The sequence below is a fragment of the Galeopterus variegatus genome, unplaced genomic scaffold, assembly GCF_000696425.1.
Source record: "Galeopterus variegatus unplaced genomic scaffold, G_variegatus-3.0.2 Scaffold2964, whole genome shotgun sequence".
NCBI classification, from domain to species: domain Eukaryota; kingdom Metazoa; phylum Chordata; class Mammalia; order Dermoptera; family Cynocephalidae; genus Galeopterus; species Galeopterus variegatus.
In genome coordinates, this window is record NW_007729075.1 from 243463 (window position 1) to 264357 (window position 20895).

At 56.7% G+C, this 20895-nt stretch overlaps 1 protein-coding gene across 5 annotated transcripts; it reads left to right on the forward strand.

Moving 5' to 3' along the window:
• Positions 1–351: 351 nt before the first annotated feature.
• LOC103599441 (forkhead box protein P4) lies at positions 352–19777 on the forward strand. 5 transcript variants are annotated; one of them, XM_008583556.1, is made up of 16 exons: positions 357–444; positions 6636–6659; positions 6828–6950; positions 7507–7593; positions 9141–9288; positions 9434–9647; positions 9925–10029; positions 10778–10865; positions 11916–11999; positions 12111–12318; positions 12415–12491; positions 13822–13923; positions 15028–15149; positions 16719–16785; positions 17263–17432; positions 17943–19777. In XM_008583556.1, the coding sequence occupies exons 2-16, from the start codon at positions 6642–6644 to the stop codon at positions 18091–18093; spliced, it is 1764 nt and encodes a 587-aa protein (XP_008581778.1). In that variant the 5' UTR covers positions 357–444; positions 6636–6641; the 3' UTR covers positions 18094–19777. The 5 variants fall into 5 exon arrangements, with proteins under 5 accessions (XP_008581779.1, XP_008581780.1, XP_008581778.1 ...); XM_008583555.1 differs by lacking the exon at positions 6636–6659 and adding an exon at positions 6057–6245 and having other exon boundaries at positions 372–444; XM_008583554.1 differs by lacking the exon at positions 6636–6659 and adding an exon at positions 6057–6245 and having other exon boundaries at positions 398–444; positions 12147–12318.
• Positions 19778–20895: the final 1118 nt, after the last annotated feature.

Here is a 20895-nt window from a genome sequence, read left to right on the forward strand (position 1 = left end):
CCGGTACGGGCGCGACACTGAGGGTTGTGATCCGTTGCCGGTCACGAAAAAAAAAAAAAAATACCCTGAGTCCACCCCCTGTACTGGAGTCCTTTTTTCCATTGGTGCTTCCATTTCCTGTCCCCACTGAGTCCTAGCAAAACCTTACTGGGTCCAGGGTGAGTCCCTATAGCTCTGACCCCTAAACCCTGACTGTTCTTAGTGATTTTCTACCTCTATCCTTTCCCCAAGCCCATATGGACCCGTGACCATTTTACCACTCCAAACTGTACCTGAGTCCAGGATCCCACAGGCGGCCTCCTGGGCCACTGCTCAGGCAGCGGCACTGACTCAGCCCCTGTCTTGCAGGCTCTCCAGGTGGCCCGGCAGTTCCTACTGCAACAGGCCTCCAGCCTGAGCTCCCCAGGGAATAACGACAGCAAACAGTCTGCCTCTGCTGTACAGGTGAGGAGGGCGCCCTGCCTGCGCTGGGGCTGGGAAGGGCCGGGTCTAGAGGGTGGGCTTGGCACAAGGTGGGGGGGCAAGGACCCATCGGAGAAGTGCTCTTGCCAGCCCCCAGAGCCAAAAAGCGGGCAGCCTTCCAGAAGGAAATGCATTCGCTGCAGGGGCATGGTGAGGGAACTCCCACTTTCTCTCTCATCTCCACCTGCTCAGCCAGGCCCTGGGCTGGCCTCTGTCCCTGTCACTCAGAGTTTGTCTGTCTGTAGCTCTCACTGTTTCTTTCTACCTCTCTCACTGTTTCCTCTCCCCTGCATGGCCTCTCTCGGTCACTGCTCATGTTTCTGTTTCTCTGTCCTGTGGTCATTCTGTCTGTCCCTCTCTGTTCTGGGTCTCAGCCCCTCCCAGGCTCTCTCAGTTGCCATGGTCACCGAGTCCCCCCTCCCGTCCCCTCCCCCTTATCACTCACCTACCGACTCACTCTCTCCCAGTCTCTCTGTGTTTCCTGTCTCTTCCTGTCTCTCTGTCTCTTTTGTTTTCCTTTGCACAATCTGCCCTTTTTTCCCCTTCTCCCCTCCCCCCAGCTTGCCGGTCCATCTGGCTGGCTGGAGGAGGGGAGATCTGGGGGGCTGGGTGGGGGAAGCCAGGCCTTCTGTTTACCTTTTCTGTCACAAAGAACTTGGGAAAATTGCAGTCTGAGTCTGGGATGGGTCACAGTCAGGCAGCCGCTGCCCTCCCCCTGTGCACGCAGCCCGGCAGCCCCACTTCCCCCACCCCTCCTCACAGCAGCAGGGGAGGCTCGGAATTGGGGAAAGGATTATGCCGGGGCTTTGAAAAGAAGTTTATCTAAGGGAGGAAGGGTGGGCATGATCCTGAGCCTCTGGACTCTCAGGGTGGGGTACGGAGGGAAGTGAGGAGGAGAGTGGCATGGGGTGCAGGGTGCTCAGAGCAGAGCCCAGCACTGGATTTTGTCCTGGGGGAGATTCCAGTGCCCTGACAGAGTATCTGGGTTTTATATAAAATGAGTTTATGTTCAGAAAGCTCTTTGCAACCTTAGCAGTAGCCCTTTTTTAAAAATCTGGAACCTAATGAGACAACCCTCAATGGGGAGGAGTTGGGCAAAGAGGGGGGTGTGGCCTGGGGTGGAGGAGGGGAGGACAAAATCTGGAAAGTCAGTAAAGGGAGGAAGAGAAAGTTCTTGCACTTGCTACAATAATGTAGAAGGTTCTCACGTGTGATAGCAGGACTGGGTCTCTGAATTAATGACCCCTTCCACATACACTCCCTGCATCTGAAGTGGCCTTTGGGCTGCTGCTCTGAATCCTTCTCACACTGGGCTCAGCATAGTGTACCCCTTTCTAACAACTGGGAGGTAAGACAGGGAACCAGAATGTTCCCCCAACCAGAAAGGCCCTGCTGACCCAAGGCAAGAGGGAAGGAACATGATGGAAGTTGGAGGGACTGAGGTAGGCCTCAAAAAGGACTCCCCAGCTAGGTGCTAGGGGCACAAGCTCTGGGATAATTGAGAGAGGAAGGGAGGCTAGGAGTCCTCCTTAGGAGACCCTCTCCCTCCACGGTGAGAGAGGTCTAGAGGTTTGGGGGTCAGGGACACAGATAAAATGATCCTTTTTCTCAGGTCTTCTCCCTCCTTGCTTCCTTACCTCCCAGTAATTGATTCATTCATGCATTCAACAAATGCCATGTACTTCCTAAACTAACAACAGACATTTACAGAGTGCTTACCACAAGGCGGACAACGAACACTTTACAGTGTCACCTCATTTTATCCTCACAACCCTGTGGGGTAGGTGCTGACTAACCCCATCTTGCAGATGAGGAAATTGAGGCCTAGACAGGTTGAGTAACTTGTCCAAAGTCATACCACTAATAAGGGACAGAGCCAGATTTGAACCTAAACAGCAAGCTCCAGAACTTGCACATTTAATCTCTCCATTGTTGTTCTGCCTTGTGCTTGGTACCAGTAACGAACACCAGCAACACCCAGATACAGACACCTGGGCTGACGGTGTTCTGGATCCCAGGGAGATGGGGGTTCTCAGGGCCATCTCAGCTTCCCGGGAGCCTGGAGCCTTGACTGTTGATCCCTCTCTCCTTCAGCCCTGGATACCTTCCTTGCTTCCCACCTCCATCCCAAGTTTACAGTGTCCAAGGAGGTGGGGTCTCTGTCCCAAATAAGTTCCATGGCCTAGAAATAGCTTTTCTCTGAGCTCAAAGCCAGTGGGGGTTTAGGGGAGGGTGAGACACCTTCCCTGAAAGGAAAAGGGCATTTTGTTGATTTGGAACTTGAGTGAAATGGGTAACGAAGGGAGATTGATGGCAGCCCCTTTCCCAGTGGTCCCCACAGGACAGCGCTCTGCCCTCTCCCACCAGCAGGGTTGCCTGCCCGCTTGCCTCCCAGCCATGTTTGCTGCCAGCGTGAGATGAGTTTCCAAAACCAGAGTAGGTCTCCAGATCCAGCCTAGCAAGATTACCTGGTTGTGCTTAGTCCTGGGTCCTAGGCAGGGAGAGGTTGATCATAGAAGGCAGCACAGAGCACAGGTAGCTGAGAGTTGGGGGTGAGAAGAAGAGAAGTATCTAGGGCCAGGCCCCTTGGCTCTCTTGCCCTCCCCATCTGGAAGTTCTTCTTGATATCCCACCACTAATCTTTCTTGCTGCAGCTCCAACCCAGAATCAGTCTGAGAGCTTCCTTCTGGTCATTTGCAAGAGAGTTTAACCCAAACAAAGCTCCAGGCTGATCTCCCCACATTGCTCCGCATTCACCCAGGGACCCCAGACCCCATACTCAAGAGATTGAATTTGGGTCCTTGACTCTGGCACCAAATTGCATCCATCCCAACCCTCAGTTGCCAGATACGCTTTCTTTATGTCAAGCACTTTCCCTGTTCTTTCTGGGCAGGCCATCTAACCCAGCACACTGTATTCATGGTGGGTAGAACGTGTGGGGCCCTGAGCAGGGTCCCTGAGGGAGGGGTTGAGGCAGCTGCCAGCATTTAGCCTGGAGCTCATGCTTCCAGGGCTTTAGTGAGCATTTAGCTACCCTGGCCACTCTCCAGATGGTGATTCACAGGCCTTGCTGAGCCTACTAGCTGATGAGTGCCCATCCTGATACAGTCCAGCCTGGTGAGGGGCCCGTGGGGACACCAGGGGAGCTCCAGCTCAGTTCTCATCTCCAAAGGGCATGGGCAGAGCAGCTCAGGAGATCAGCTTGTGGCAACCACCTTGCTCACCCTTCTGGACCCTTTGGACCACCTTATGACAAGTGCACATGAGATGACCCATCCTATCTCTGTAGTAGCCTCTGCAGCCAGCTGCTCAGCCAAGAGGCAAGACCAGCAGGGGCCAAGGAGGCCTTGCAGGGTCATCTCGTCCATTCCCCTGCCTCCAAGTAGGAAAGCCCCTGGGAAGGAAATGCTACATCCTTTCTTACATGCTACTCTCAGTCCTGGTGCCTGGAAAGGTCTTCTGGGTGTCTGGTCTCAGTCTCTCCTGCTGTGGGCCATGTTCGTCTCCTCTAGTTCAGCTCTCTGCGATGAGAATGAGTGGCTGGTACTTTGGTCCTAAGTGACCCTCGCTGCACAGTGCCCTATAGGAGAGAGGGAAAGAACAGAAAAGAGGAGAAAGGGAAAATCCAGAAAGTTTTTAAATGATTTTCTTTACATTTACATAAAATTTAATGGGATACAAATCACTGTCACTCACCCCTCTCTCATTGTCCCTTTGGGGGCAGGGCAGGCTATTTAACCTCTCTAGGCCTCACTTTTCTCATCTGTGAAATGGTAATAATGATGATGCCCTCCTCACAGGGCTTCTGTGAAGATTCAATGAGATGATATACATAAAGGGCTTAGCCAAGTGCCTGGCACATAATAAGCAGTCAACAGCATCCTCTTTGTGCAGTCATGTGAGGTGGGGAGGATAGGTGCTCCAGATCCCAGTCAGCAGTCTTGTGATTTCAAAGACTAGTAAGTATCAGGAGCAAGAGCCTAGTTCACCTGACTCAGAAACCCAGTGCTCTGAGCTTACCACCACCACGGTGCCTCTCTTTGTTGGGTGGCCCAATGGAAGGAGGAAAGAAACGACAGTCTGTGATACCTCCTTGGTGTTGGGCACTCCCAGCCTAGGGTTTTACAACCCAAGTCTTCAGCTGGCAAAACCCAAGCTCTTTGAGCAACCACCCCAGCTGCCTCCAGGGCACCCAACAACAGACACAGGAGCTGACTCTGCAAGGGGGTGGGTCTGTGCTATTGTCTGCCCCACCCCCAGACCCCTCAAAGAGTGAGGACCATAACAGCCCTGCAGTCTGGCTTTCCAGAGAGCTCTTCTGGGGTACAGTTGTAGAGAGGGGAATTTGCATTTGGGATTTTGGCCTCATCGGCTCTTTGAGCCCCTAGATGGTCCCATTCTCATATGCTCTCCCTAACCATTCTCAAGACCTGCTCCGGGTACAGGGCAGGCAGTGTAGGATGCAGAGACACTGGGAACTGTGGAATACAAAGACCAGACTGGGGCTTGAATCCCAACCCTGCCACTTAAAGCAGCCAGACCTCTCTAAGTACAGGGCAGGCAGTGTAGGATGCAGAGACACTGGGAACTGTGGAGTACAAAGACCAGACTGGGGCTTGAATCCCAACCCTGCCACTTAAAGCAGCCAGACCTCTCTAATCTCACTGGTAGAAATGAGGTGGAAAAGCAACAAACAAAAACCACTCCTAAGGGCTAATGTGGCACATCTGCCACCGGCTTAGAGGTCTCTGAGAGCCTTCATTTACGTGGTATGTCCATGACCAAAAAGCTGGGTTGTTACTCCATGAGTGGGGTTCGACCAATAGTTATGGGGTGGGTGACAAGAAAGGGCAGTGGGAGTTCTCCGACACCCCTAGAGTCACTGCACCTCCCTGGTTGCTCCTTTGCCTGGGGATTTCCTAATCTGTGGTTTAAGGGGTGGCTCAAGACTGAGTCTGCCCCTGCCAGGAATTGAGAAGAAAACAAACTCCTCCTCCCCTGCCCCACAGGTGGTGCTGAGACTGGGGGGAGGGTCCCCTGGGGACCTAACCTGTCATTGCCCAGGACAAGTCCCTGCACAGCACTCTTCCCTGACTGGGCTGGCCCGCACCCCTCCCTTCCTGCCCCAGGGCCAGCAGAGGGGCCTCAATCTGCCGGGGAAGACATTTCAGCTCAGGGGAGCAGACACTTAGTGAATACCTACTGTGTGCTTGGCACTCTGCCAGGGTTTGGGAGGAAGAGAGGAGATTACAGAAGATACCTGTGCACATGGGGCTCACAGGGTGGTGAGGGTGGCAGACAGCTTCATCAAGGCACTTGTCCTGCTAAAACAGGGGGACAAGACATTGTAGCAGCTTCGACCTGGCTGGCCATGGCTGCACAAGCCTGGTGGTTCAGGAGAGGTGGGGCTGGGAAAGGAATGATATCATTGCTTCTTCCTGAACCTTTTCCCTGTAGCTGGATTCTTTGGTCCTCCTATAGAGGCCTAACCCAGGGCAGGGGGCAAAAAGCTGTTCTACTTTGAGAATCCTGGGAGTTCCAGCTAGAAGGAGTCATCTGTTGTAGTTCAATCCCTGTGTTTTATGTTTGAGGAGACTGACGCACAGCAAGTTCAGCACAGAACAGAGCTGGGAGTAGAAGCTTGCCCTGCTAACTGCCTGCCTGCTGTTCTTCATCCCCCACCCCCCACCCCCTGCTGTAGACATAGCTACACATACGTGCACACACATATCATCATGGTACCAACAGTGCTGCTCTGGGCACTGTGTGTGCCATCTAGACAGGTATGCTGGAGTGAGTGCTGTGTGCGTGAGCCGGGCCAGTGACCAGGTCTTCATGCCAGGGGGGCCTCTTTTTGAATCCTTCCCATGGCTCAGACCACCCTGCCAGCCAGGCTCATATTGCTGGTGGTGGTGTCAGAACAGACCCAGCAGGAGTTGGACATGGCTTGGTGTGCTGCTTCTCCCCGTCACTGGGTGAGAAGCCCTCCAAAGCCTGGGTTTTACTGACCAGTGTCACTAGGGTCTAATCTTCCTGCACTGAGGACAGCGCATCCTACAACAATAGCCAACCCTTATGAGGTTGCCGTGGGCTAGGCTTCGTCCTAAGCATTAATTTAATGGTTTTCACGATAACCTTGAGAGGTACGCACTATTGCTATTTCCATTTTACAGACAAGAATGACAAAGAACAAGGAGGTAAGTCACTTGTGCAAAAAGACACAGCCGGAAGGCAGCAGAGCCAGAATTTGAACCCAGGAAGCCCTACTTGGAGCTGCTCTGCCACTCCATGGGTGGGCCCCCAAGTGCTGCCTCTCCCCCGGGGATGGTGTCAAGGTGAGCTGGCTAATGGACTGAATCCTGCAGGTACCCGTGTCTGTGGCCATGATGTCGCCGCAGATGCTTACCCCCCAACAGATGCAGCAGATCCTGTCACCCCCACAGCTTCAGGCCTTGCTCCAGCAGCAGCAGGCACTGATGCTCCAGCAGGTGAGTCCAGCCCCAGGGCAGCTGGGTCCCCCTCCTCCAACCCTGTTTACTACCAACATTACTGAGGGCCAGAGCTGTCACAGAAACCAGAGAGACTGCTCAGGCCAGACAGATCTGCATTCCTCCAGGGCAGCTGGGGGAGGTCAAAGTCAGTCCTCAGCAGCCACTCCCCACCCCCTGTGCTCCCTTCCTGTGTGCTGGCCCCACTCTATCTCCTGAACTCCGAGGGAAGGACAAAGTGCTGGAACATGCTGGCACCTTGTCCCCATGACCTATTCAGGAGACCCACCATGAGGCAGGGAAGGTTCAGAGCTGTGGGATGAACCTCCCCCCTCCCTCCCATTCCCTCCCACCCAGTCCCTGCTCAGGGACCCTCCAGGCTGACTGGGGAGAGCAAAAGTCTCCTTGCCAGGCCATGTTTCATTGAAACTCCCCTCTCCTGCCCACAGGAGTCCAGACAGGACAGGGTTCTGGGTATCAGAACAGGTGGTTCTGGGCATCAGCAATCCCCTGCCCATGGTCACCCACTCCCACCCCTACCTTCCACCCCACCCAGCTGCAGGAATATTATAAGAAGCAGCAAGAGCAGCTCCACTTACAACTTCTCACCCAACAGCAGGCTGGGAAACAGCAACCCAAAGAGGTAAGAGGCTCCAGCAGGGCCCACAGCCCCCAAGACAGTGATGCTCCCCTGAAGAGAACCTCCCCCGCATCACCTGCAACCCCAGACATCTTCTGGCCACAGGCTGGGAATCTGGAAGTGTTCAGGAAAGAATTGCCTTATGGGAATAGTGAAAAACCAGGAAAAAGTTGGGGGAAGGGATCAAGGGAGCAGTGGGGGAGATGGTCTCTCTCATCCCCCTTCACTCTTTCTCTACTTGCTGGTGCAGTGTTGCCTCTGTGCACATGTGTGTGGACATCATCAGTATGTTAGTGTCTGGTGGCCCACGCACATGTCCAGCTGCCTCGTGGTCATCCCACCTTCCTGCCCACTTGTCTCTTAGATAGCCCCTCAGCCCTCCACTACTTGTCCTGGGAACCTTGCAGTCCCTCAGCAAACCACCTCCACCCACCTCAGCCTATCCCAACTACTGCACGCCTGCTTGTGATATCTTGCCCAGCCCCCTTCAGCGACCTCTTCCCTCACCCTGTGGGTTTGCTCTCAGAGCTCCCCTGCCTGCATCCCCTACCCCATCTGGGCCACAGAGCTCCCAAGTTTCTGTGCCAAGCCCTGCAGACCCCTACACCATGTCCCAGACACACACCTCCCTCCTGCTGCCCAAACCACAGCCCCGTTTTAAGTTGCCTCTTCCTAGAAGGCTGCCCTGATGTCCAGGCATTCTCCCTGCCCTTAGCCTCCCCCTCAATGGGTTTGCAATCACCGTGTTACCTGCCCATAAATCTCTAGGCTGACTCTGTCCTCTTGTCTCCTTATTGAATAGCCAGTCCCCCCCATCCCCATCCCACCCTAGGGCAGGCAAGCAGAGATGTCCCTGCCTCCCAGACATCCAGGACATGCTTGGCTCTTGGGCTGAGAAAAGACTTGCTGACAGCCTGACTTGTCAGTGCCTGTGTGAACTGAATCTGGGGGGACAGATGGGGGGTAAAATGGAGCCAGCGAACCAGTGCCTGGGCAGTGGTGAGGTAACTGTTCCCTGAGCCTGTGTCCCCATGACCAGCTGATGCTGATCTTTTGAAGTCCCACCAACTCCTTGATTCTCTGTAGCTAGAAAGCAAGAGAGGAGAGGAGCTGGGGGGGGGAGCATAAGGGGGGCACCCTGGGCACGTGGGAAGGGTGCCCGCCAGGCAGGATTGGCCCCCAGAGTCTGACAGGCTCATCGATCATTGTGATGAGAAGCACCCGCCCCCCCTCGCCAGGCATGCACAGCTGCGGTGCAGGGAGCTGAAGCAACAGAAGGCGGGAGGAGGGAGGGCGTCGTGCTGCGTGTCTGGGTCTGGCTGTGTGCTTGCGCGCGTGCGTGCGTGCGTGCATGCGTGTGTTTACTGCGAGGAGGCATGCAGCCCTATGGAAGCTGGGCCGGGAGCAGAGAAGCTACAGCTGCAGACGCCGCAACGACAGCTCCGGGGACTGATAGGCCCTGGGAGGGGGTGGCTGCAGGGTGGGGGCCAGATGGCATGCCTGAGGCTGATGGCACCTCTCTCTGCCCGCCTCCTCGGGCCCCCCACCAGGCACTGGGGAATAAGCAGCTGGCCTTCCAGCAGCAGCTACTGCAAATGCAACAGTTGCAGCAGCAGCACCTGCTCAACCTGCAGAGGCAAGGACTGGTCAGCCTGCAGCCCAGCCAAGCCTCGGGGCCCCTCCAGACTCTCCCGCAAGGTGAGTGGCCCACCACCCCCACCCCTCCCAGATCAGCCCCACTGCCCTCCCTGTACCCAAGAGCTGGCAGCCCCTGCTCCCAGGGATGAGGTGAGAGGCCCAATGTGTTCCCAGAGCCCTGCCAGCCTCCCCGTTTCTCCTACAGCAGCCGTATGCCCGACGGACCTGCCCCAGCTGTGGAAGGGTGAGGGTGCCCCTGGGCAGCCTGCCGAGGATAGTGTCAAGCAGGAGGGGCTGGACCTCACCGGCACAGCCACCACCGCTACCTCGTTTGCCGCCCCCTCCAAGGTCTCGCCTCCCCTCTCCCACCACACCCTGCCCAACGGACAGCCCACTGTGCTCACATCTCGGAGAGACAGGTACAGGGCCCAGGCTGGGAGGGGGTGCTGCAGTCCTGCACAAGGACAGACCTGGACCCCAAGGGATGGCACCTTGGTGGGGACTGGGAGGGAGGGATTGGATCTCAGGGACCTGGAAATTCATGCCCTCTTCCAGGGCATACAAAATTATGCTCGTTCTCTGGAAAACCTGTGTTAGGGACAGAAACATCACCAGCAGGGGAGCTGGTGCTGAGCCAGGCCTGGGGCTGCTGGGGTCTTCGGGATCCCTGACCACCACCTCCCTCTGCTTCCCCAGCTCCTCCCATGAGGACACCCCTGGCTCTCACCCCCTCTACGGACATGGAGAGTGCAAGTGGCCAGGCTGTGAGACCCTGTGTGAAGACCTGGGCCAATTTATCAAGTAGGTGTCACCCCAGACCCCCACCAGCAGGCTTTTCCTTCAGGGCCCCTCGTCTCCCCCTGCCAGCCTGCCACCTAGCTTGCCCCTTCGGGGCCTTCAGTCACTAGCTGTCCTACCATCCTCACTCCAGGGAAGCCTAGCTGCTTCTTTGTCCCCCATCAGCTCCCTGATCACCCACCCCCACCCCACCTATATTCCCAGGCCTGCAGCCTCCCCACCTTACCCCCAGAACAGGGTGGGGGATATGAGGAGAAGGGAAGGACAGATGTAAGCGTTTCTCTACCCGCCACCCTCCCCAGCCTCCCTCCAGATCTAGCCAGGAGAGTGACGGCTAAGGGCCGGTGGACAGGCAGGCGGGAGGCAGACAGGCGGCTGGCAGCAGGCAGCCAGCTGCCACAGCGTGCCAGGCTCTGTCACTGACTGATTAACTCTGCCGTCTCCCAGACCCTTGCAGCATCAGGGTCAAACAAATTGTTTTCACGCTTCGTCAGAGGTTTACTTAATTAGTTCATTTGCAATTAGATCTCTCTGTAGCTGGGATTTTAGCAAAGACATCAAAGGAAGCTGACGAGAAGGGAGAAGGAAGGCTTCCTCCGCTGTCCCGTTTTCCCACCTCTTTCTCCTCTTTGTATCTCTTGGTTTGTCTGCTTTTCAGGCTGTGGGAGGGATTAGAGGATGGGACGGGAGGGTGGTGACAACAGGAAAACCAGGCCAACTTTCTCTCCTCCACCCCCTCCTCCCCTCGAAGACACCTCAACACAGAGCATGCCCTGGACGACCGCAGCACAGCCCAGTGCCGGGTACAGATGCAGGTGGTGCAGCAGCTGGAGATCCAGGTGTGGCCAGGGGCGGGGGAGGGGTGGGAGCTCCAGCTCTGCCCACCCACAGCACTGACTTTCCAGGAAGGGTTGGTAGGGAGAGGGTCTCATGGGTGGGTCCCATGGTCAAAGCCACCATCTTATGCTTTCTAGGTCCTAATTACCATGGTTGTGAGGTGAGGACAGCTGGATGCTGAGGGGTAAACCGAGGCTGGGGCATCTCTGCTGGGAAGTCCAGAAGAGACTCACACAACATAAAAACAACAAAAATAATATTAACAGCTAACATATGAAGCACTTGCATTGTGCTCTACTATATGCTTTACCTATATAGCTCAAGGAATCTCAACAACCTTGTGTGGTGGGGACCACGATTATTCCCATCCTACAGATGGAGAAAACAGAGGCACAGAGAGCTGCAGTCACTTGCCTGAGCTGATGAGTGGCAGAGCTGGGATTAGAACCCAGGCAGTCTGGCTCCTGAGTCTGAGCTCTATAGACACTCTGTAGCTACTCAGGACAGTCCAGCAGCCAGCCAGGCAATATTTCCCTACTTCCCTCTGGCACCTAGCAGAGTGTCCTGCTGTGGGTGGGAGGGTAGTCCTGAGAGATCTATTGAATTTATGAATGGGGTGAGTGAATCATTCATCCGTTCCTGCATCTCCATTCAGTCCGTGAGGGCCCTCTCACACACAAGTGCCACTGCACTAGGCACTTGGGTGTTGTTCAGCCACGGCCTCTGCCCTCCCTAGGGAGAAGAGTGGTGTGGTGGATGGGCTCCAGCCTGGGACAACAGGGAGGGCTCTAGGGGTCACAGTCCGGAGGAGGGAGGGGGAGGGCTTCACGGAGCAGGCAGTCCCTGTTCTGGCCTTGAGGATATAGAGGGGCCAGGGGGGCAGCAGATTACCAAGGCCTTCAGGTAGTGGGGAACACAGGGAGCGGGGATGCTGAGGCATGGAGGTGAGTGGGGGTGAGGAATCTGGTGCTGGAGGGGTGGGACATGGAGGAGGAGCCCACCCCTCTGAGGCGCAGCCTCCTGCTCACCTCCGGCTTTGCCCCTCTCTGCAGCTCTCCAAGGAGAGCGAGCGGCTACAGGCTATGATGGCCCACCTGCACATGCGGCCCTCTGAGCCCAAGCCCTTCAGCCAGCCAGTGAGTGACTCTCCCCTCCCTGTCACCTTCCTGGAGCCCCTCTGCAGCCCCTAGACCCTTGGGGCCCCCACCCCTGGGCACTGGTCTCAGCATCCTCCCCATTGCTCACAGCTGAACGCGGTCCCCGGCTCCTCCTCATTCTCCAAGGTGACCATCTCTGCAGCAGACTCGTTCCCAGATGGTCTCGTGCACCCCCCGACCTCGGCTGCTGCCCCTGTCACCCCCCTACGGCCCCCTGGCCTCAGCTCTGCCTCCTTGCACAGCGGAGGTCCAGCCCGCAGGAGAAGCAGTGACAAGTTCTGCTCCCCCATCTCCTCAGGTGAGGGCCACCAGGGCTGCGGGGCTGCCACTGGGAGGGGCGGCTTCCAGGCTGGGCCCCCATCTGGCTGCCTCATCCTCTGCCTGTCTCCTCCAGAGCTGGCCCAAAATCACGAGTTCTACAAGAATGCTGACGTCAGGCCCCCCTTCACCTACGCCTCCCTCATCCGCCAGGTGAGTACAGATATCCTAGCCCTCACTGCAGCCCGGCCTCCAGGTCTCAGCCTCCAGGGAGTACAACTTTGCCTCTCACGCCAGCCTCTCCCTCTTGCACCTGTGTCTGCCTTCTCCGGCTCTCTGCAGGCTGCAGCTCAGTGGCCTGCCACTCATGTGCATGTGTCTCTGGGGGCACACACACTGGTTTTTACTTCCCACTCCCACTGTGGGTAGTAAATCATGTGCTCCTTTCCATGTACACACACTCCCGTGACAGAGCGTGGTCACTTAGTCTGCCTCTCTCTCTCACACGCACACCTCTGTTCCCTCCCTCGTGTCTGTAACCCTCATGACCTGAATGTTCACGTGATATTCACACTCATACATGAACATGCATTTACACACATGTTCTCTCTCTGGTACCCCCTGTATTAGTCTGGGTTTTTTTGCTTATAACAAAATACCTGCAACTGGGTGATTTATAAAGAAAACAAAATTTATTGCTTACAGTTTCTGAGGCTGGGAAGTCCAAAGTCCATCTGGTGGTGGTGATAGTGACCCAGGGGCCTCACATTGCAGGATGGTGGAAGCAGAGAGAGTAGAGAGAGAAAGACTCTTCTCTCTCTTCTTTTAAAGCTCTGAGAACCATGCCCTTGACCACCATTTTTTATCCATTCACTACTGCATGGTCCTAAAATCTAATCACCTCTTCAAGGCTCCACCCTTCCACTACCATAATACAATTTCCCACCCTCTTAACAGTCACAGTGGGGGCCAAGTTTCTAATACCTAGGGGGACACAATTCAAAGTTTAGTGAGTTTTGGGGGACATAATTCAATCCACTACACCCCCATAGGTACGCACACCCCTACGCCCCTACTCACATTCTGTGATTCTGTGACACACACACACACACACACACACACACCACACCACACCACACCCCACCCCCGTGCTTAGGTTGCCCTTTGCCAAAATCAGGATAAATTCCAAATAGCCCCCCACCCCACAGATATATCTCTCCCAAGAACACTGCTTTTGACCTTACTGCAGGGTGGGGCACTTGAAGCCATTTCTCCCCCAGAAGGTGCTCTTGTGCTCCTTGCACAAGTGCACAAACTTTGGAGCCCTGTGCTCCCTTCAGCCTCAGCTGGGCTGTGCAGCCTCCCTCTCAGGGGACTCACAAGCACCCACCCATCCTCTTATCCACACATTTCTGCAGAGGATCTCCTCTGTCGCAGGGTGGGTTAGGGGCCAGGCAGAAGGGAGAGGTCCTGGGGGAGATCACAGAGCTGTGACCCTTCAGTACCCAGACTGAGGGTCCCTTTGTTCCTTCTCTGCCCACAGGCCATTCTGGAAACCCCCGACAGGCAGCTGACCCTGAATGAAATCTATAACTGGTTCACCAGGATGTTTGCCTATTTCCGCAGAAACACTGCCACCTGGAAGGTGAGGCATGCCCCTTCCACCTCCCCCAGGCCTGTCACCCTCCAACATCTCCACATCGCATTGAGACCAAGGATGACTAAATTAGTCCCCTAAACAATTATCCTGCAGAAATGGCCCCACCATGTGCTCCTCGCCCCCACTTCAGCGGGACCTGTGGAGTGTTCCAGAATGACTTTTAATGACTCCTTCCTTCCAGCCCTGTGCTGCCTTCTTGCTAGGAAGAAATCCTTCTCCAGGGTGCTTCCCCATGGAGACTTCAGCTCCATGAAGTTGGGCCTCCGGGAATCAGTAATGCCCAAACGTGGTAGCGAGGCCTTGGCTGAATTCACAGAGTCCCTAAGGGTCTGGGCACCCTGGCTAAAGGCACATGTTCCAAAGCCTGGGGTTGGGGTGGGGGATGTGCAGTCATGGACACATGGATGGACTGAGAACCATGGACCATACTCTGCGGCACAAACACAGGCACTCTCATACTCTCCCAGCTCTGCCATCAGTGGCAAGAAGGCAGTTGTCTCCATCCATTTAGTCATTTCAATGCCCTCAGCCACCCTCAGCCATAAGAGTTTTTCTGGGGGACAAGAGGCAGGCAAGAGGGGGACTCTAGAAAAATGGGACACAGAGATGTGGGCTGGGGCACTAAGCCATTTATTTTTCTATAACTAGGATGGGGTGCTAGCATGTGTGCGTGTGTGCGTGTGTGTGTGTGTGTGTGTGTGTGTGTGTGTGTGTGTGTGTGCAGAATTTTCCAAAATGGGGCAGGGAGAGGAAAGCAGATAATAAAATGGGCTTTGGTGGTGAGGAAGCTGGGAGCCCAGCCCTCCCCTGCTGCCCCTCGGCTGGGGAAGGTGGGCTGCTGCTGCACGGAATGGAACAGAATTTTCCAAAATGGGGCAGGGAGAGGAAAGCAGATAATAAAATGGGCTTTGGTGGTGAGGAAGCTGGGAGCCCAGCCCAGCCCTCCCCTGCTGCCCCTCGGCTGGGGAAGGTGGGCTGCTGCTGCACGGAATGGAACGGGGACTGGCCGAGGACTCCTGTTGTGCTCACCTGAGTGGAGGAGCGGCTGGGCCGGGAGCCATCTCTGATCCCTCTTCCCTGCACCCTCAGAACGCCGTGCGCCACAACCTCAGCCTGCACAAGTGTTTCGTGCGTGTGGAGAACGTCAAGGGTGCCGTGTGGACTGTAGACGAGCGGGAGTATCAGAAGCGGAGACCACCAAAGATGACAGGGTATGTGGGCCAGACCTGGGTGGGAGGACCTGCCCCTGGGTGTGAAGCAGGTCACCCCCCATGCCTCTCCAGGACCCCCATGGGCACTAAATCCTTCCCAGTTTGAGGGGGTATGGGGAGGAAAGGGGTGGAGGAGCCCAGTGCTTGTGGAGGCAAGGCTAAAGTCTAGAAGTGACAATCAGAAGGCAGACATTTATGGATTGTACTGCCCTCACTCCTGACTGAAGGAAGGAGCCAAGGGGAACCTAGTACCAGAGAGAGGCAGAGGTCAAAGCAGCCACAGCCAGAGCTGGGACATGGGCGATGCTGGCCGGTGGGCCATGGGTGAGGGGCTGCCATGCCCAGGGCCCACACTCTTCCCCCAACTCATCACAGATGAGCCGACCTCTGAGACCCCTGGGGCCTGCCTCTTCATTTCACAGGGGAGGATGTCCAGAGAGGACAAGGGGCTGGCAAGAGGCCACACAGATTTGCAGCAGAGCTGGGTCAAGGACCAGGTCTCTGACCTCCCAGTCTTCTGTGCTCTGCTCTACCACACCGCATTTTAAGTGGATACAGGAACCTGGGAGAGGGCCAGAACCTCCCTTTTGGCTTCCCTAGTAGCACCAGTGACCTTCTCCCCACTCCAGACACCCCAACCCCCTCTTGCCTGTGCCCCTTGGACCAGAGGTCCCTGGGGAAGTAGAGAGCGGTCTGAAGCAAGTTAGATGGCTATCTGTGGGGTGTCTGTTCTCCTCAAAGATTCCTTCTTTCCAGGCAAGAGCCTTTCCATCCCAGGCAGCTGTGGGGGCTGGGGCAGGGTGGGGGCCCAGAAAATGGAAGGGAAGCCACCTCCTACTGAGTACCCCCACACACCAGTCTCCACGGTAGGCATTGTCAGGTCTCATTACCAACTTGGAATCAGAAGACCTGGGTTCACGGTGCACCACTGCTTCTCACCAGCTGTGTGACCTTGAGCCAGTGTCTTAACCTCTCTGAGAGGCTCTGTAAATGGTGTCTTCACGGTGGAAGAGGGATAGCCTTGAGCCACTGCTTTTCCTGACCTAACTCCTGAACACCTTCTGGTGCAGAAAAACCTTTTGTGTGGAGCATGTGGGGACAGGCTGAGCACATGGCTGATTATTACATGTCCCAGAATTCAGGATGGTAAGAAAGTGTGGATTGTGCAGACAGGGAACTATTGAGGCTCTAGATCGGACCTCGCTGAACATGGCAAAATATAGACTGGAGAGAAAAATGCTGGGGGCGGCATGACACAAAGACAGATGTTGGGAGGGATCCTGGTTCCCACTCATCAACTCTGAGACTTTGGACAGGTCTCAGAGCCCCAGTGAGCACAGCACCCTCACCTATGAAGGGGCTACTGCAACCTGCTGGGCCAGCTTAGTGTGAGGCTTGAATAAGATGGAGCGTGCACCAGGCTCAGCAGATGCAGCCAACCCTGCTCTGGCCTCCCAGGACGATGAAGGGGACAGTACCGGCACAGCACAGTCCCTTGGCTAGGGTTGAGAAATGTGAGTGAGGGGAATGTGAATGAGTGAGCCAAAGACTGCCTTCTCTCTCCTGCAGGAGCCCCACCCTAGTGAAGAACATGATCTCGGGCCTCAGTTATGGAGCACTTAATGCCAGCTACCAGGTGACTGGGCCCCGCCCAGAGCCCTCCCACCCCCTGCTCTTCCTCCAATCGCACTGGCCTCAGAGAAAAGACTTCCCCACCCTTCCCTGCAGAAGGCCTGTCAGAAGAGGGCAGGACACCAGGAGGAGGTTGAAGAGCACTCCGTGGTCCAAAACCCCAGCCCTCTGCCCCACCCCAACCCCGGGTCCAGCTTCCACCTCTAGTCTCAAGGCTGGGTTTGGGTAGGGGTGGGGTAGAGAGCGAGGAGGTTGGCATAGCCAGTGGCATCCCTTTCCCTGGCTTGTCAGTCTTGGGGTCCTGTGCCCTGGGAGAGGAGATGAGCCACGCCCAGATTCCCAGGAAAGCTGGGAGGTAGGAGAACGAGGTCTGAGATGGATGTGCCCATGATGGGGCCAGCAGACAGACTCATGCATGAGACCCTAGGGGTTGGGGAGGGATGGCGCCTGACGGGGTGGGCCCAACCCTGTGCCCCTCCAGGCCGCCCTGGCCGAGAGCAGCTTCCCCCTCCTCAACAGCCCTGGCGTGCTGAACCCCGGCTCCGCCAGCAGCCTCCTGCCCCTCAGCCATGATGACACAGGCGGCCCCGTGGAGCCGCTGCCCAGCAACGGCAGCAGCAGCCCCCCCCCCCTCTCCCCACCCCAGTACAGGTGAGCACAGACACAGACCGGCCACCACTGTGCCCTGACACTTTAGGAAGGAAGATCTCCCCCTACAGGAGGAGTCCCATCCTACCCCCCACCCCCACCACACCATGCCGCTCTCCCAGGACAAGCAACCTATGTCATCCTGCTGCTGGGGCCTCCCCTCAACTCCCTTCTCCTCCCAACCTCTCCTCTCTCTCTCCTCACTCCTTCCCTTCTTTCCCCTTCTTATTTCCCCTCCTCTCCCGTTTCCTCTTCTTCCTCTGCTCCCGCTCACCTCCCCTCTGCTCTCCCATCTCCTCTCCCCTCTGCTCCTTTCTCCTCTCCTCCCTCCTTCCCAGCCCAGGGTTTTCCCTGGGGGAGATCAGACCTGGAGGGGATGATGGGATCCTGGAGAGGGGACTGTGGGAACCCCAATGTGCCCCAGAGTTCTGGATGAGTTTGGAAGGACGTGGAGGGGATCAGGGAAGGGACCCCAGTGCCCACATCGTCCCTTCTGCCACCTGCCTTCTGCAGCAGCCACCAGGTGCAGGTGAAAGAGGAGCCGACTGAGGTGGAGGAAGACAGGCAGCCCGGGCCCCCCTTGGGCCCCCCCAACCCGAGCACTGTGGGGCCTCCAGAAGACAGGGACCTGGAGGAGGAGCTACCCGGAGAGGAACTGTCCTGAGGGCCTCTGGGACAGGCAGGGCTGGGGTGAGACCCCTCCCTCCCAGAACCCAGGCCCCACCTACCCCCACTCCACAGCCCCTCCCGAACCTCAAAGGCACTTCCAGGACTCAGACGGGGAGAGGCCTGGGCCAGCAACTCCCCTGTGACCTGACTGACAAACACGCGGGGGCAGGGATGGTCCCCGCCCCCATGGGGACAGAGAACCCTTGGTTTGGGACCTGTAGAGGACACAGAGGGCCCGGACCCCTCCTCAGACCCTCCTCCACATCTGAATACCGCCTTTCCCCGACCACCAGCAGCAGGGCCCTCCACCCCCACCAGCTTCACCCGACACACACAGGGCCCCTCAGCGCCATGGAGACCCGCGGGCGGGGCTGTCACCCCTCTCAAACCCAGGGCCCCTCACACCTGGCTCTGGCAGTGTTTTCTGGCCAGAAGTCCCCCTTCCCTAATTTGTGTTCACTTCCACCTTCTTTTCCTTCCGTACTGTGAAGAAATAACTCTCCATCCCCAACTCCTACCCCTGCTCTGGCCTGGGTGGGGACTGAAGTGTCACCATCCCCAGAAGAAACCAGCCCCCTTGGCTGTTGGGGTGGGACAAGTGTGCCCTGTGGGGGTCCATGTGAACAGGACCACCTGGCTTCAGCCTCTTCCCCAGACCTGAGACAGGACCCAGGCTGAACTGGGCCCCCACCCCACCCCTGTTTGCTGGGTGCTCCCCAACCACCCCGCGCCAGAGAGCACAAGAGGAGACCCAGTGCCTCCTGCCTCCTTCACAGAGAGATCTGTGCCAGGTGGACTTCTGCGGGTGGAGCCGTGCCCCTGAGGCTGGAGTTGGGGCCAGAGGCGGTGCCTGGACTGCTGGGAAGCATCCAGGGCACAGGGGAAAGGAGAGGCTGAAACCCACCTTCACCTCCACCCCGGCCTGCAGGTCCCCCCACTGCAGTGCTCTCTCACCCTCCCTCAGCACCCCTTCCCTGTTCCCCCAGTTAAACGGATGACCAAAGACCTTTCTTATGCCAGAAGCAAAAACCAAAACTTTTTGTTGGCTTTTTCCTTTGTCGCCTCCCAAACACCCTGCTCTCCCAGCCCCCCACCCTGGCCCCAGGCTGGAAGCCCTCCCTTCACTTAAGTTATTGTTTTAAACCAAAGTTTACAGTGTCTGTTGGTGGCCAAGACCCTCTCCTTCCACCCCTCCTCCACCCCTCCCCAAGGACCCTGGGACTCAGTGGAGGTGGAGGCCCTGCGCACCTCCCCTCTGCTCTTGCCCAGCTTGGGGGAAGGAGAGAGGGCAGAGGGGAGGAGGTGGGCACACAAGCCCCCACCCCCAACCCTAGGCTGCTTCCTGGGGGCTCTCCAGACCCCTGTCTAGGACCAAGTCCCCCATCATGCTGGGAGTGTGGATTCCAGCAAAAGAGCTGGAAAAAACAGACTCCACAAACCCCCTATGGGGGACCCCAACTTAAGACCAAGGACTGGGCATGTCGGATGCTCATAACACCCCGGGCCAGGCCCTTTTACTGAGAAGACTCCTTGGATATTTCCCAAGAAACCCCCACATACACCCCTTCACAAGCCATCCCTCCCAAGAAGCAGGGGGCACTCCACCCCCTCCCCCTGTATTCCCCACCTGTGTTCTATTTGACCAGCACAGAAATATTAAACGTCCTCTATTCACCGGGCCCTGCGTGTGTCACCAAAGTGAGGGAGGGGAGGGGCATTAAAGCTTAAAGAGTATTCTGTGCAGGGAACTGGGGCAGGGACATCAGCTAGACAGTGGGGGCTCCTGCAGGGGTGGTTTCTGCAAGTATGGGTGGGTTGAGTGGGCATAGTGCCCCAGCTGGCACATGGGCTGGTGCCCCAGCTTTAGGGACAGGGGCTTCCTCTGGTTCCTCTGCTCCTCCTGTCTCCCTCCTCCACTCTTAAACTAGGTCTCGCCATCATTCTTCTGTTTTTCTTCCAAAGCCCCAGCCCTTGGCCCAGTTCTTTCACAAGTTGCTATCATGGTGTTTTCAGCCAGGAAGTCAGTTTACTCCAGGGATGGAGAGGACTCCTGCTGCAGGAGATGGCCACACCCATCCCCAGCTGTCCTCTGGGCCATCATCCACATCTTCGTGGGGCTACCTGGACAGGTGTGTGTGTGCTTATGTGCATGTGTGGGGGTGGCATCCTGCTGCTTGTGGTAGGGCTCTTAGTGGATGTGTGCATGCCCATGTGGCACATGTGTGTGTGGTGACTGTAGTGCTGGTGGCTTGGGGTCAGAAAAGGGGTTATTCAAACCCATGCAAAGGGGACCCCTGGACAGTTAGGGGGAGAGAAGGAAAGGAGGAGGTAGTCTAAGCTGTTAAATCAGAGATGGGTCTTGACACCTCCCTCAGCCTCAGCAGACCAGCCCACATTCCTCTCATCCCACGTCAATTCCTGGTACCCTACCCTGCTGCCCCTCCTCCACAGGGGAGCCCCTCCCACCTTCTCAGACCCTGGCGCCCATCCTTAGGGCCTCGCTGTTTCAGGCCTTATCCCTGCTTTCCATGGTCGCCTTTCAGACACTCCCTCCTCGAGGGCAGGTAGGGCCCCCGCCCCGGGGAGAGGGGGCAGGGTCCAGGAAGGAGTGTGTGTATTTGGGGGGAGTGGGAAAGGGCAAAATGTTGAGAAAGCAGAACTGAAATCACACCTTTCTGCAAATCTCCACCAAACTGCTGGAACTCTCCAAAAGCCAAATTCGGGAGGCAGGTGGGGCAGGAAAGAGGGTAGGATCTGGAGACAGAGTCTGCTGACTTCTCTGTCTACTCTTGAGCCC